The sequence below is a fragment of the Trichomonas vaginalis genome, chromosome III, assembly GCF_026262505.1.
Source record: "Trichomonas vaginalis G3 chromosome III, whole genome shotgun sequence".
NCBI classification, from domain to species: domain Eukaryota; phylum Parabasalia; order Trichomonadida; family Trichomonadidae; genus Trichomonas; species Trichomonas vaginalis.
Genome location: NC_067205.1, coordinates 3437755 through 3454003, shown reverse-complemented (window position 1 = coordinate 3454003; position 16249 = coordinate 3437755). Strand labels below are relative to the sequence as shown.

The 16249-nt window shown below is 34.9% G+C and overlaps 7 protein-coding genes and 1 non-coding gene across 8 annotated transcripts, besides 2 other annotated features; 4 read left to right on the top strand and 4 right to left on the bottom strand.

Moving 5' to 3' along the window:
• Positions 1-653: part of a mobile genetic element that runs on past the window's edge.
• A 612-nt stretch (positions 654-1265) lies between these two features.
• Positions 1266-2015, top strand: TVAGG3_0634050 (uncharacterized protein; the record flags this gene model as incomplete). Its single annotated transcript, XM_001306633.1, has 1 exon — positions 1266-2015. The coding sequence occupies one exon, from the start codon at positions 1266-1268 to the stop codon at positions 2013-2015; it is 750 nt and encodes a 249-aa protein (XP_001306634.1).
• Positions 2016-2118: 103 nt separating this feature from the next.
• TVAGG3_0634040 (serine threonine-protein phosphatase family) lies at positions 2119-2361 on the bottom strand (the record flags this gene model as incomplete). The annotated part of the gene is made up of 1 exon (XM_001306634.1): positions 2119-2361. One exon carries the CDS (start codon positions 2359-2361, stop codon positions 2119-2121), a length of 243 nt encoding a protein of 80 aa, XP_001306635.1.
• An 18-nt stretch (positions 2362-2379) lies between these two features.
• On the bottom strand, positions 2380-2742 carry TVAGG3_0634030 (uncharacterized protein; the record flags this gene model as incomplete). Its single annotated transcript, XM_001306635.1, has 1 exon — positions 2380-2742. The coding sequence occupies one exon, from the start codon at positions 2740-2742 to the stop codon at positions 2380-2382; it is 363 nt and encodes a 120-aa protein (XP_001306636.1).
• Positions 2743-5294: 2552 nt separating this feature from the next.
• Positions 5295-6047, bottom strand: TVAGG3_0634020 (uncharacterized protein; the record flags this gene model as incomplete). Its single annotated transcript, XM_001306636.1, has 1 exon — positions 5295-6047. The coding sequence occupies one exon, from the start codon at positions 6045-6047 to the stop codon at positions 5295-5297; it is 753 nt and encodes a 250-aa protein (XP_001306637.1).
• A 3245-nt stretch (positions 6048-9292) lies between these two features.
• On the top strand, positions 9293-9364 carry TVAGG3_0634010. Its single transcript has one exon. It is a non-coding gene; the product is annotated as a tRNA-Pro (tRNA).
• A 56-nt stretch (positions 9365-9420) lies between these two features.
• TVAGG3_0634000 (1-aminocyclopropane-1-carboxylate synthase protein) lies at positions 9421-10641 on the top strand (the record flags this gene model as incomplete). The annotated part of the gene is made up of 1 exon (XM_001306637.1): positions 9434-10609. The coding sequence occupies one exon, from the start codon at positions 9434-9436 to the stop codon at positions 10607-10609; it is 1176 nt and encodes a 391-aa protein (XP_001306638.1).
• A 662-nt stretch (positions 10642-11303) lies between these two features.
• TVAGG3_0633990 (gamete generation protein family) lies at positions 11304-13825 on the top strand (the record flags this gene model as incomplete). The annotated part of the gene is made up of 1 exon (XM_001306638.2): positions 11304-13790. The coding sequence occupies one exon, from the start codon at positions 11304-11306 to the stop codon at positions 13788-13790; it is 2487 nt and encodes an 828-aa protein (XP_001306639.1).
• A 52-nt stretch (positions 13826-13877) lies between these two features.
• Positions 13878-14530: a mobile genetic element.
• Positions 14531-14813: 283 nt separating this feature from the next.
• On the bottom strand, positions 14814-15833 carry TVAGG3_0633970 (uncharacterized protein; the record flags this gene model as incomplete). Its single annotated transcript, XM_001306639.1, has 1 exon — positions 14945-15535. One exon carries the CDS (start codon positions 15533-15535, stop codon positions 14945-14947), a length of 591 nt encoding a protein of 196 aa, XP_001306640.1.
• Between the last annotated feature and the right edge of the window lie 416 nt (positions 15834-16249).

Here is a 16249-nt window from a genome sequence, read left to right as displayed (position 1 = left end):
TATAAGTTTAAGTAGCAGTTGTTGTCTAATGGAACTTTAACTTGTGTACCATCATTCTTTTTATAGCTTACATACATTTCATTGTTATTTTTCGGAATGAGTTTATACCGTGTACCATTTTCTAAGGACTGTACCAACTGCCATCTAAAATATTTATTTTCTTCATTGACAGAAAAGTCACCAACAATAGTTTCAATATTTTTTGTTCCTATCAAACTTTGGTATATTTCATTGACATATGTTTTATCTGCTTTTAACGTAAACATATCTTCGAATGAAGTTACCTTAACAATATCTATGCTGAAGCTAACTGGTATGCCCATATCATCGCTTTTTGTTAAAGCCCAAACTGGTTCATCCCATTCAAAAAACTCACTCACTTCAGTATTAGTAACATTATAGTATAGTGTTGGTTTTTTTCTTGTAAAAAGCGTATATATATTTCCATCTACATCTCTTTCTTGTTCTGTTCGTTCAAGATATTCTTCATAGTTTGTTTCAAGGTTTATACGCTCAACAAATTCTATTATATAATGTGTATGAGTCTTATCTGCTTTATTTTCAAGGCTAACGTTTAAGTCTGTTATTTCAGAAGATGTATGTGTATGTCCAACGTCACTTTTCCTGTTTAAGGTTTCTTGTAAGTTTGTAATATTTGCAATGGTATGTGTATGACCATAGTTTGCTTTAGTGTTTAAAGTTAGTTGTAAGTTTGTGATATCAGATATAGAATGTGTATGAGTCTTATTTGCTTTTGTCTCTAATGTTTCCTTAAGACTTGGTATTTGGTTAATATAATGTATATGAGTCTTTTTAGAATATTTGTTTTCAGCTCTTGTCACTTCACTTGACATTTTATTGTCAACATATGTTTTGTCTGCTAGTTCAGGATGAGTATGTTCTTTTGTTGCATAAGCATTGTTAGCTCTTTCTTCTTCTTGTGCTATTGCATCGTCTACATATTCTTTGTCAGCTTTGTTGTTAACATCTGCTTTCAAAAGAAGTTCATTTATAGGTTTCTCGTTTAAAGTTCCTTTTGTTGGATTTATACAGACAGTATTGTTCTTATTGTCTTGAAATAGAAACTCATCTGTTATAGGGTTTATTGTCAGTTTTAAGTCACCCCCTTTCAATGACTCAGATATCTTAGAATAGTTTGAAAAGTTTGTTGTGTTCTTATTTAGAGCTTGCATAATGAGTTGTCGGTTGTGTTGTATTTCTCGCATAGACGCTGTTTCATTTGACATTTTTATTATAGATAAAATATGCTTCCAATAGAAAAAGAAAATTCTATAGTTGCTACAACTAAACCATTAGATGAACTTTTTATTAATGTCGGTCAAAAGTTTGAGACAGATACCGTAAAGCATGAAGGCTATCGTTTTGACTACCCATTAAGATGGTTAAGAGACCCATCCGTCACAAAAGCTATTGGCTTTCGTAGAATGAAGTTCATTTCAGAAGCCATACATGGTTTCCCATTTACGGTCGGTTTTGAAGTTCGATACTATAACAAAGAAAAACGTATGTATGAGAAATTTGAACAAGGAAAACTTTTACAAGTTAATTTGCTTATAAACTTAGAAACAACTCTTCAAGCTTTTCAAGAAAAAATAAGCGATATCTATATTGAATATGCAAACCAGTATAACATTGACGAAGGAGAATACCATCTCGATATTATTTATGACAGGAAAAATGCAACTGTTAAAATCAATAAAATAGAAGACCTTGGAGAAAACGTTTATATTTCTACAAAATATAACAACTTGGCATGGTATAGATTTATGAGGATGTTAAATCAGCCTGCAGCATATCCAGTACACCCGGACTATTATGAAGTCGAAAACCCTAATGGAACATATGAAAATGTTTTCGACCCAGATGCTATTATTGTTCATGCTTCATTTTCTGGTGCGCAAAACTCTTTCTTATGCCTGATGAATGATTTTTACGAAAAACCTACAAAGTTATATGAACCGCCGAGTGGAAGTATTTCAGACTTTCAAGTATGATTTACTACAGATGGAAGAAAAAGAATAATTCCATTATACCACGCGTTTTACTTAGAACTTAGTTTCATATACAACTACTATCGAACGGTAAAAATATAATTTTTTAATATGGTTGAGGTGTTGGATTTGGTTGCCAACTAGACTGTGGTGCAGGTTCAGGCTGTTGTATTACAGGAGCTTGTTCTTCTGGTTCAGGGTCTTTAGGTATAATACCAACAAACTGACCTACTCTTTTACCAATATTCTTGACGCCGTTCCATACTCCTCTTCCGACAGATTTTATTCCATTCCATATACCTCTTCCAACATTTCGAAAGAAGTTTCCTATTCTTCCAAAGAAACCCATTTTACTATATGTAAAAATCTAATGTCCGCCTAGTCTCTTACGTTTCCTGTTGAGTTCCATAGCATTCTTTAACTGGAGCTCATACATTCTGTTTCTCCTCTGGTAGAAAACATATTCTGGGTCAACTCCTGTGTTCGCGTCATCTGCATAAAGTTGTTTATATCCCACTTCAGGGTTTGTATAAAACTCTTTCCATCTCATATTTGCATACCATGGTGGCAAACCTAACGCAGCGTCATTTGACATGGCAGTTTGCATTTGTACATCTGTTGGCACTTGACCATAGTTTGCCATTGCAGTTTGTATTCTAACTTCATTTGGAATATTCTCTGGGTTTGGTTGTCCAGGTTGCTGTGCATTCGCTAAGTTCTGTGCGTCCATTTAATATTAGATAAAAATATCTTTTACGAGTACATACGCTGAACATTTGCAGGCATTGGTTCATCTTCATATTCTCTGTACTTTTCTGCCACGTCAAATAAATAAATGACACAATGGAAAAAACCTAAAACAAGTAGTCCTATTTCAAACCACATTTACTTACTAATAAAATTTCTTTATTGTGACACTTTCTCCAGTTTATAGGACCTCTCTCATATTCTATCTTGTCATATATAAACTCATAGTCATGTATGTCCTCTAACCATCTCATAATGGTTTCCAAACCACTTTTATCGGATGTAAAGTAAAAGCATGGATGGTTATGTATAACGTCTAAAGTTTCTAAAGAGTCTCTCAAAGTCCAGTCTACTTGGTATTGAAAATCCCATGTGTTATAGAACGGCGGGTCCACTATAAAGAAAATATTTTCCTTGTCTTTATATTTTTCATACAACTCTGTCCAATGACATCTCACAAACTCTATACCCTCAATATATTTTTCTATGTCCTCTTTGAAAACATTTGTATAGTTAAGATATAAAACTTTTGACATAAGTGTTTCAATGTCATGAACTCTTATAGCACCACTATATAATAGTCTAGCAGATATACTATCCCAGTCTATATATTCTGCTTTTTTCAAAACCTCTCTCACAATATTTTTCTTATCTAATGGTATACGTTCCATCTTACCTATAGGTATCTTTTCTTTTAACTCTTTCAATATATTGTTTGTGTCTGGAATATGTTTGAGACGCTCCATATAATTGTCGAGGTCATTGCATATAATCTTTGAGTCAGGAAATACGGTATGACATAAATGGGATATATAGAAACTTCCACCGAACAAATCTACAAATGTTAGACCATTCGGTAGTTTCTTAAGTTCTCTCAATATAATATCTTTACATCTACTCTTATTTCCAAAGAACGGTAACGGTGGTTTTGTAAAATTCATTTATATATAATAATAAAAATGTTTTTACCCGAAAAGTGACAGAAAAGTGACAAAACATGAAAACATATATAATTTGTGAAAAGTGACACAAAAGTGACAAAAAGTGAAAATTCGCATTTTTGAAAAAGTGGCACAAAAAGTGATATTTAAAAAGGTGATACAAAAAGTGACAAAAAAGTGATATCATTAATATGATGTAAATAACAACTGTTTTGGTTTTGTCACCGGCTGGTCGGCTGGGGTTCGGTCCTCCTCTTGGGTCCTGGGCAAAATTTCTCATGGGCTAGAGGGCGCAACGCGCCTGGAAGCCCCACGCACCTGACCTCCTAAGCTCAAAGTTTTTCTCATTCATTGCTTTAAATTGACCAAAAAATTGAATACTTGCTTTAAATTGACCATTCAATTTAAAGTTCGTCCCTTTTTTTTAGTTTCAATTGCTTTTTCAATATCCATGAATTACCTATTTCAATTTGACTGAATTGAAATACAGATAAATATCTCTACATCGAATATATCTTGTTTCCTCTCAATACCTATAATTTTTTCAAATATGAAGATAGATATTTGCGCAGCTCAACAAACCATCGAAAGTCCAATTTGCTTCATTCTAATCCTTTGACTCAAGAATTGCTTCTATTATTGTTAATTTGCAACAAATTAACCCAAAACAAAAATCATACCCATATTTTCCTTCCTTCGCATTTTAAATATACATGTGATATTATTCTTTGCTATTTGATGTGCAAATAATATTATTTTTATCAAAATGATGATAATTTATTTTATAATTATTAACAAAACTCATATAAAACTTAATAGCTGTAAGGTGGATGTTTCTGGTTGATAAACCCAATATCTGGGAAAGGTTCTTTGGGAAAATATAATCTTGGAAAAAAAATCGGGCCACCAGCGGCAGCGCTAGCCCAACGGGCGCGTTGCTGCCTCCGGCTATGAACAACACAAAGTTAAAGTTTGGAAATCAGTATTATTATTAAAAGACAATTAATTCAAATGATTGCATTTAAATAATCAAATAATAGAATTCGGTTTATTTAATTTTTTAAATCTGCAAGTGCGGCGTTGGTTGAAGTATCAAAAAATGGTAACTTATAAAAATTAAATTAATATGAACTGTTGGTACTGATGACATATGCATAACATTAAAGTATGGTTGAAATTCAGAGTTTTGCATTTTAATTTTCCAAATTCTTCATTTATGGACCAGACTTCAATTTCAGCCTTCCCAAGTATCACACTATTCTAATGTATTATTGAAGTGTATTCAAAGCCCAACAAATTCTTAATAAGTGCTTTACATTCAAAATTTACTTCGAAAATTCTCTAATATCTAAATGTATTCTTGATTTAAGAGCCAATTAAATTTTTATGAAATCAAAGTTTCTTGGGTAATCAGATGAACGAGTACTCTTTTGGATACTGAATCATTTGCCTATATAACATAGAAGGAATGACAAGATCACGCACACCATAAAGCTCATTTGGCAGGTTGGATACCCGACAACATCATTTATCCTCACTTTTTGATGGGGAAAAATCAATAAAAATATGACTGACGATAAACTTTATCTTTTTTTTATAGTTTGCATGGTGTAAGTTCCCAAGGATCTCCGTAGTAGTAATGATAAAGCGACTCGTTCTTCTGCTTTATTTGGCTTACAAATAAAACAGCTACTTCCATTACATTCATATAATTTTCGTGAATTACCATCAATTTATTCATGGGGTATATACTATCATACCCGCAGCAAGTCTTACTAATATTGCTGGGGCATTTTTGGAAATTTGGATATTTCAAAATATCTCCCGCGCGATATCCAAATATGTTGTTGATTGCGATATCATCAGTGGTAAGATTAAAGGCATCAAGTACATCTTTGAAGTGTAAATCGTCAAATTGTGTCATGGTTTGTAACCAATTTATTGAAATTTCATTGAATTTCTTAGCTGCAAGGTTGCTAAATATATACCCTGCTCCACCTTGCAGATATCTGTATCCGTGATTGCAGAGACATTGACCTTTTATGACAATCTGAGAATAAGGATCATATTTCCTTTCTAATTCTTCAAAAAATTTAGTGACTAAGTCTAAATCCATGTAAATATCATCTGTGAGTGACCAATACCAGCTATATTGAGGATTGGAAACCAAATATCTGGCGCCAATCACACCCTTCGAGCCCCTATCTACGTCATCTTGAAATTTCTGCGAGGCTTGATTTATTTGGGCTAGGTCATTATCCATTTGTAAGTAATGATTTGGATAATCGTCTTGAGGATCCAATATGAATTTCGACCCGTGATATCCATCTTCAAGTATTCTTTTCATCCAATATTTCCAAGTTGAATCTCTTCTGTTAGATTTTTTGTGAGTTACAACCCCAAAAAATATTCTTCCTGTTCTGTATATAGAACCTGTCGTATTTACATTCTGTATTGATTCGGTTTTGAAAAATGAATTAACGATAAATAAAATAAGAACAGAAAAGAGCAGGAATTGAATTTGGAAAAGATGACTAGATCTGGTAAGAAGCCGTGAAAGGTGCTTTCTATGGCGAAAAAGTCTTTATTTACTTGATAATATATTTTAAAAAAGTAATTACTTTTTTTCTGATATACTAGAGTCAAAATCTCAAGCACAAAAGTGACATTGAATACTTATAAGTATTGAATTCCCATGTAAACTATTCATTTCTATCGTTTTTTGTAGTCCACATTTCCTCACTCTCGATTTTACTCATAAAAATATTAAAAAATCACTATACAATATATAAAATATATATTTATATGGTTAAAACAATGTTATTTTTGCGAGATTTCATCTGAAATTAAAATTAGGGATTTTTTGAATTTTGAACTAAAATTTGTGATTGGCAAATATTGAATAATCGATTGGAATATGAAAGAAATACTTTAAAATTGAATAGAATGTGCCGATAGAATTTTTCTCACAATTTTAAAAAGTTGTTCAAATCCTATTTTTGATTGAGTTTTTGCAATTGTTATATATCAAGTGACAAGCTAAAAATAAAATTTTTGTTGTACTACTATTTTTGCAACAATTTGTAAATTACGTGCATCCCTTGTATTCCAGTGATCAACATCGAGATTACATATTGTAAGAAATCCTTTTGAAGTAGATCTCTATTTGAATTCAAATTCGGACAGTCTATTTCATGTTGCTTCGTGAGAATGTATATAATTTGCAATGTGAATATTATATAATTGATTCTGTATAAATAAGTAATTATGCTTTAGGAAACTGCTCGGCATTGCATGAGATCTAATCTTATAATAATTTTTTAGATATGTTGAAATATGTAATATTTAGCTTCAATATCATTTATTATGGTGTGTCTTTGCTGTTTTTTTTGATATTGGATATCAATGACTCTTCTGTGAACGAAAAAATCATATAAATCATTAAATTCTAAACGTAAGCGAAACTCATTCAATTTATTATTAGAATCAAATCTATTTTAAAATTGAGCTATTCGTTAAATCACAAAAGGATACTTTATATTTTTAGTCAAAATTTGTTGATAGGAGCTTATTGGCGCAATCTCATGTTCTTCCTGGAAGCAGCGCACAGACCAGTCAGAAGCGCTCCTTCCAGGACCAGAAAGACTAGAAGGGGGTCCTGACCTTGAGAAAGGACCCCTTCCAGGTCTTTCTGGGACAATTCGGTTCGCATTGCGAGTGTCTGCTGCTTCTTTTGACCAAAGCAGCAGACACTCGCAATTATATGTTGCGGCAAGTGCATCTGTGGTGTCGGAATGCACTTGCCGCGAACTTCGAGCAATCTCCTGATCTTCCTGGAAGCAGCGCACAGACCAGTCAGAAGCGCTCCTTCCAGGACCAGAAAGACTAGAAGGGGGCCCTGACCTTGAGAAAGGACCCCCTTCCAGGTCTTTCTCCAAGGAACATTGTGCCATTGTGGGAGACATGCAGAGGCAATGTCTCCAAGAATGATACATTGCGACCAACACGAGTGAATGGGACACTCTATTCTTTCAATTTTCTCATTAATATTTTATCTTTTTTTATTAGATCAATAAATAAACTCTTTTAATGTTCACAATTACATAAATCCATATGAATCAATTCGCTATTTATTTAGTCTCTAATTTTAATAGCTTTTTTGAATCTTGCAATCTAAATAATTAATATATGCAGGTCATTTTATTTTTTTTTCTTAATTACATTATATATAATAATATACATGGCACGGCGGGCGCAAAAAGTGACAAAATAGAATACCTATGGTGGCAAGACAAAGGAAACATTTTTGTAAGGCAAACATTATATCAAATACCTTTACTTTGTAATAAGAAATATAATTATCACGAAATTACAAATAAATATTGTTTAATATAATTAATAGCAAAATTGTTTTTTATTATTTCCCTTAAGACCTTACTTATTAAGTATACGTATAACAAGCTTGTACTGCATGTATTAGTTAATAGAACAAAAGAAAATGAGCTCAAATGAAAAAAAATTTCATGCTATTTTGGAAATATGCATATTCGAAGTATGAGAGTTGTAAACACTGAGAATTTTAAGCTTTGGTTGATGATAGTCTTTAATTTGATATGAAAATTTAATGGCCAGCATAATCAATCGTGCGTTTCGTTTCTTGATTGAGAAACGATGATTGTGTGCTAATGAATTATTGCGTCTGACAGGTTATGATTATGGATACCTGAAATTAAGCTTTTATGGGAAACATCACCGAGCGCCATTTGGCGCCCCTAATGCTGTTTCTATTGGTATGATTAAGGAGCTTTCTTATGCACTTTCATCACTTGAACTTGAACGCTACAAGATATATGCCCCCCTCCCAATGGGAGGTGGGAGCAAAAATTGAAATGTTTACATTGATTTTTGAATACTTTACAAGCGCCCCTCCCAGTGGGCGCGGGCGCAAGTGATCGGGTCAAAAAAAATCATAAAAATATTCAAAATTGCGATTTTAATAGATGTTTAAGAAGTAAATTTATTAATAACGATATTTCATAGTACAAAATGTGTTCAATCTCTTCGTAAATCATTCAAAAAAATCAAAAGAATTTCCAAAATTCAATTTTTTTAGTAAAATTTATATCTTTTTCTATCGTCTCCTCCCCACCAGTGGGAGCCACCGGAGGCGCGGGCGGCGCCGCTGGCGCCAAAAAGTAGCGCCCATCGTGCCATGTATATATAATAATAGATTATATGTCCAAATCGAACAAATTGTGAATTTTTACTTTTGAATGGTATTCAAATTTACCCTCTCCTAAGAAAATGCCCCAACAATAGCTTCCCTCAGGGTGAACAAAAAGTGATTGAGAGAGATGGACATGATGGAAAATTGAGAACTTAGCATTCTTTTTATGATTTTATCAGAAAGAAGAGGAGTGTCTTTTTTGTTTTTTTTTTTTGAGAATTTGGACCCAAGATTTGAAACTTCTATATATTTTTTGATAATCGCTACATATTTAATAGCATTTTGATTGACTACATTTTATCATCTATACAATAAAAAGTTATAATAATTTATCACTAAATTTTCTAACAATATATGTTTAGTAAGGGCAATTAGTCTAGTGGTATGATTCGCGCTTAGGGTGCGCGAGGTCGCGGGTTCAATTCCCGCATTGCCCCATTAATTTTTATTAGCTTTCATTGTTTTTTTTTTCTCCTTCAAAAAAATTTGAGGTCCAATTTTATCAAATGTCTTTCAAGAAGACTAAATACCTCGAACACTTAGAAAAGAAGCCAGTTCCTATCTTGGGCATTGGCTTCATGAAGTGTGCAACAAATCCAAAGGTCGTGAACCTTGGAACAGCCGAGAATCACCTTCTTGACGACTTCCTTGTTCCACTTTGCCAGAGCCGACCTGAGTTCACTGCCGACCATTTGACATATGGAGGTGGAATGCATACAGAAAATCTTCGTAAAGGCCTCGCAAAGCTTTATGAAGACCATCTTGGAATGAAGAATGTCAACCCAGATCAGATTCTCTTCGGAAGTGGCATTTCGCATCTTGTTGAAAGAATTTCCTTCGCATTCTGCGAGAAAGGCGACTTAGTTCTCATTCCAGCACCAGCATATGGTTGCTTCGAGCCAGATATGTATCCTTGCGGTTGCGATTTCCAATACATCGATCTCAACAATCTTCCACCCGCTCCACCTGAGAATGCGAAGATTCTTCTTCTTACAAACCCTGGAAATCCAATTGGTGAAATAATTCCAAACATCTCTGAAGTTCTCAAATGGGCGTTCCAGAATCCAAATCTTCACGTTTTTACAGACGATGTTTACGCATTGTCAATGCGTGGCCAAACATACACTTCAATCATGTCACATCCAGACGCAGATCCACTCAGAACCCATCACCTCTACGGTATTTCAAAGGATTGGGGCATGGCTGGTTTCCATATCGGTATCTTCTACACACCAGTCAAAGAAGTTTTTCAGGCTGTCAAAACATGCATGGGTTGCTACTGCATGGGCAGCGATACATGCCAGATTCTCGAACGTATATTCTGCGATTACGAACTCAGAGATAAAATGATCCAGACAAGCAAAGATCGCCTTATTAAGAATCTCGACATTACGGAAAAAGCTCTCAAAGAGGGCGGCATCGAGTTCTTACACTGCGATGGATCACTCTTCATCATGATCAATCTCTCTGACATCGCTCCAGACGTTGAATCCGAAAAGAGCCTTTGGCTCGACCTTATTGAAAAGCATAATGTCCACATCCTTCCAGGTGCCAATGGATTCAAGTATCCAGTCCCAGGTTGGTTCAGACTTTGCTTCTCAGTCACAGAAGAAAACCTTGTTCTTGGACTCAAGTATCTAGTTGATGGCGTTAAAACTATCAGGGCTGAAAAATCTAAGTAAAAATACTATGCAACCATATATCTATTTTTCTTTTTCCCTCATATTTTTTGTAATTCATAGAAAAAAGTTGAGAACTTTTCTTCAGAATTTTCTTCCTGTTACCCATAGAACTTCATAAAAGTATATGAGATTAGCTTATTGAATAACGATCTTTATCAAGGTGTCATATTTTTATATATATACTTTTGTAGAACTCACAGAATGGTTTTATGTATAAAACTTAGAAGCAAGAAAAATCCCAAAATTAATTTTCATAATGGATGTAGTTTCAATAATATAATTTTGTGAAGTAATGGAAAATGAAGTATCTTTAGTAATTTTCCAACAGTAATTGAGGACTGAATAACGAAACGATCAATAAATCGATGAAACCCCGAAAGATTTGATAAGAAATATGTCAAATGTTTGATTAAATTCCAATTGAAAAAGACAAAGCTTATAAGCTACTTGATTTTGAAGGTTTTACATCATGCCTAAGGGGCACAGCTAATGTAGCATATTTAGAAACCTTTATTGAACAAATAACAGAATAAAAACGATATGAATTTTTAAACGATTATAATCTTTATTTTTAGGAAATTCAGGCAGTGCTTATTATGTGTGATGCCAAACGATAATTTGTCAATATATGAGTGAAGTCATCGAAGGGAAAATTGGCGGTTAGATATGGCCACATTTTTTCGGGAAACTTATTATGTCTTCTCAACTTAAAGGTATTGTTGCAGGCATCCTTTCAGGCGATTCTCTCATCGTTCGCTTCGTTGACAACGTCCAAACACAAGTTATTTGTTTAGAGCATTTAGTTGCTCCAAAATTCGGACGTTCTGACGGAACCTTCCCAGATGAACCACACGGATATGCATCATGGGAGTATCTCCGTGATCTCTGCATCGGAAAACGCGTTATTGTCCATTCAAATAATCCATCAAACCAAACAAGAACACATCCAGCCTTCGGTCCTCTTACTGTCACATTTACAAAAATTGAATTATACGAAACACAGGAAGACATCGGCATTTTGGCTTGCCAAAACGGCTGGGCCAAACTCCGCGAAACAAAATCAGTTTATCCAAAGCACGCTAGTTATATTGCAGAACTTACAAAGGCTCAGGAAGCGGCCCAGGCTGCCAAAAGAGGCATCTGGTCAGAAACACCAGGCTTCGTTCGCCAACTTCCACAAAAGCCAAACGTTGAGCAAATTCTTACCACACGCGAATTCGATTGCAACATTGATGGTATCAAAGCCGCTACAATTCTTTCAGTTTTCCTTCTTCCAAATCATGAAAACATTTATCTTAATCTCGCTGGTTGCAAGGTCTGCTACTTCAAGGAAGATGATCCTATCCGTGAAGAGAGCAAGAAAGACTCCATCAACAAGTTCTTAAACCGTAAACTTCGCATCCGTATCACTTCTTACCTCGAAAGCAATTTCCAGAGCTACCAGAACCAGGCAAATGAAATTCCTTCATTCGTCGGATGCATTATCACTCCAAAGATGGACCTCGCTGTTGCAGATTCCATCAAGAAAGGTTACGCCACATTCTACAAGAAGACAGCTGACCAATGCCTCGATCCAAACCTCTACATCCACAGACAGCTTCTCGCTCAGAAGGAGAAGGCAGGTTTCTGGGCAAAGAACGAACCACAGTCACGCATCAACACAAATCTCCAACAGATGAATGGTATTGTTACATCTGTCCGCGGCTCATCCGGTCTCTACGTTCTCGTTGAAGGCCAGCGCAAGGTCATCTACTTCAACGACATCCACGTTCCTCGCTTCTCTACAACAGTTGGCTGCGAGTCAAATGGTTTCGAAGCACGTGAATTCCTCCGCCAGAACTACCGCCAGAAGTACTTCACAATCGAGATCGAGGCCCAGTTTGAGGACCATCTCTACGGCACAATCTCGATGAAGGGAAAGTCCATCAACGAAGATCTCGTCGAGAAAGGTCTTGCCACAGTTGACAAGGATCCAGTCTGCGGCGTTCCATCATCCAAGCACGCTGCGTTAGTTGCAGCAGAAGAGCGCGCAAAGGCCGCCCACGTCGGTGTCCACGCCTCCGTCACACCAGATCCATTCAAGTTCACAGACCTCACATACACAAAGAACCTCAACGACAAACTCAATGAGTACAAGGGCCACCGCTTCCACTGCATCATTGAGCACATTCTCTCCACAACAAGGTACACAGTCTTGCTGACAGAGGAGAAAGTCCTCATCAGAGTTGCTCTCAACGGATTGCTTCCAATTGCACCAAACGACCATTTCGGCCACGATGCAAAGGCATTCTGCATGGACAACTTCCTCAACACAGAGGCAGAGATCGAAATCCTCTCTCTCGATGAGCACACAGGAACATTTTACGTCAACATGTACGACTCAGAGAAGAAGAACATCGCAGCGAAGATCCTCATGCGCGGTTACTCAGAGATCCGTCCAAAGATTCTCAAGTCAAACGAGGAGAAGATCCCACAGGAATTGATCGACGCACAGGACAAGGGCAAGTCATTCAACGAAGGTCTCTGGCAGGACAAGACACGCCATCTCCAGGACTTGCAGATGGGCACTGTCTACCCAGTCAGCGTCGTCTGCGTCTCAACACCAACAAACATCGTCATCCAGCACAACGGTGAAGCACTCAAGACAATCGCAAAGGAACTCGCAGACATGAAGCTCGATGAGAGCCGCTTCACAGAGATCCCACTCAAGAACGACTGCCTCGTCTATCACGTCAAGAACCAGTCATTCAGAGTCAGGATCGAACAGATCAACCAGAACGAGAAGACAGCTACAGTAAGACTCATTGACTACTGCACATCGACAGAAGCTAAGTTCGACGACCTCTACAAACTTCCTCCAAACCTTTACACCATTCCACCTCAGGGACGCCAGGTTGTACTTGCCGGCCTGCAGGAGGTTCCAAAGTCACCAGAGAAGACAAAGGAAGACACAAGGTTCATCTACGAGCTCATCCAGAACGCTTGCCTCTACATGCACCTCGTCAGCGATAAGGATAACGATCCATCAGTCATCCTTCTCGACAGAGAGAAAATGGAGGAGGCCGGTTCACTCAGCCAGGTCATCATCCAGAAGAGAATGGCTACATACCAGGAGGTTCCTAATCTCCCACCTCAGTTCAATAATATTTTCGAAATACTTAAGAATGTCAAACCAGAATAAATTGATTTTATAAAGCCGCTGTTCGGTTATTTTAGATAATTCTAAATTTTTTTTTACCAATAATTCAGATGACTTCATAATATTAAGGGCGCACACGAGAGGATCATGTAAACTTCAGAATTTAGAACCTTATTTTTAGGCATTATCTTGGCTACCTATTTAGGCTCGAAAAGCAAAAAATATCAAAAAATACAACTTGAGTCCATTATGACCCTTTCATGGAGGTAGTTTTTCTCCGCTAGTATTTTCCCTTTGAATCTCTTTACAATTCGAAATCAAATTCAAACCTCAGTAGAAGAAAGGAAGAATCGACTTACTACGGTTGTAATACGAATAAATACATATATTTAATTATTTTTATTTACATAATAATTGTTTGAAGCTCATATTCCGTCAAATTTTTAAATAAAAACATTAAAATGTTGAAAATGTTCATATATTTTAATAGGGTTTTGGCACTTTATTGAGGAATTACTACATACATAGTCGAACTGAACTTGATATTTTGAAATTTAAATTATTTATCAAAATTAAAATTTAACTTGAAATTTATAATTATTTAGTCATATTTTGCATAATTCTAAGTAGATTTTGTAAAAAATCAAGAAAGAAAAATTTTAACGTGCTTTATTTTTTCTTTTTTATAATAATACATATTATTATATAATTAACATATTCATAATGTTTCACCCTTTCAAAAATATAATCCTCCTCCTCTCAAATAAACGTACATACGGGTGGCCTCTTTTTTCATAAGTATTAAGGGTGCACCCGTATGTACGTTTATTTGAGAGGAGGAGGATTACCCTCTCAATTTTGAGGGATTCGTTAGTTTATTTTCTCGATGAATATGCAATAAAATTTGATTTTTACCTTATCAATATACTTCATATAATATACACATGTTCATGTAAAAACTTTTTTCCAAAATCCTCAGGAATTAAGGGATTTTTGAATTTTAAGAATTTTTTTCGAATTTTTTCGAAAAAAAATATTTTCAGAACAGCCTTAACGGCTAAGATTTAGGAACAATGTTAAGTATCAAAAAGAAAGGAGGTCTGATATAGACAACATATATCGTTGAAGGTTGAAAAAATCTAATCAATGAAAGATCACCTTTTTATTTATTACAAATAATACAATGAAATTAAACATCAGTAAAAATTATCGAATTCAATTTCACCAAATTCAAAGTCAGACGCTTGTTGGTTGAAAAAACATTCATCAACTGATGGAGGGGAATATTGAGTACGTTCATTATTTTCTTGCGAATCAGAAATGGTATTCTGTTGCGAGATTCCAGAAGACTGTCCCTCAACTGTTGCACTGCAAAATAGTTGCTGTGTATCAGGAGCCAGATCATTTTTTTGCAAATTAGAAATGATATCATGATTTGGGGGTCCAGAAGACTGTCCTTCATTTGCCTTACTTTCAAATGGCATGGGTGGATCAAGACTTAGATCAATATTTTCCTGTAAATCAGGAAGTAAATCATGATTCGCAATTTCACCATATTGTCCTCCAAATGCTGTAAAATCTTCATATGGATTAATATCTGGAAATCCAAAATCTTGGTAATCAGGATTGAGACACTGGTTTGAACTCCCAGCCTTTTGTTCGATATTTGTGGAAATATCAAATTGCATTTGCATGTTAGGTTGAATAAGATCATGTTGATCATTATCAAGTGGTTCAGACATGTTACCCTGATTGTCTTTAGCATAAGTTGCATGGATCATTGCCATACTGGGAATGACAATTAAATAATGAAGTGAATGTAAATTGAGTACTTGAATTGATTGAAATTATTTAAATAAATTTTCATCCTCAGAAAATTGTTAATATTCAATTATATATTAATTCTTATGGAAAAATAACTAATATCATATTATTATCGTTTAATTAAATTGAGGACCACTAGGAACGATAGAAATCACATTTTATAAAAAGGAAGGATAATAAAGTAGTAGATTAAATAAAAACTTCATTTTGGAAATTGAGTAAATTTATAGCTGAAAAAATGTGAATTTATTCTTCACAAAATTTAATTTCAGAAGTTTTGTCAGATTCACATTTTCATATGTTAATCCAAACAAATAATAGATATTTAAATTTCAGTAACATGGGAAAACTTGATATTACTAATTTAGCCCTTAATCCTTATTTTATAATTCGAAATGAAAATAATCTAACGATAATGATTGAATAAATCATGACAATAGTTTCATGCTCATTTGTACCAAATTATTGACTAATCCAATTAATAAAATATAATATTCATGATCATTAAAAAATTATTAATCAAAAAAACAAAAAACAATGATCATTAATATAAAAAAAGGGTAGTGGGGCTTCCAGGCGCGTTGCGCCCTCTAGCCCTGAAGATGTTTAGTATAAATGAAGTTTTTATTCGGAGGGCTTCCAGGCGCGTTGCGCCCTCTAGCCCATAAAAAATTTCT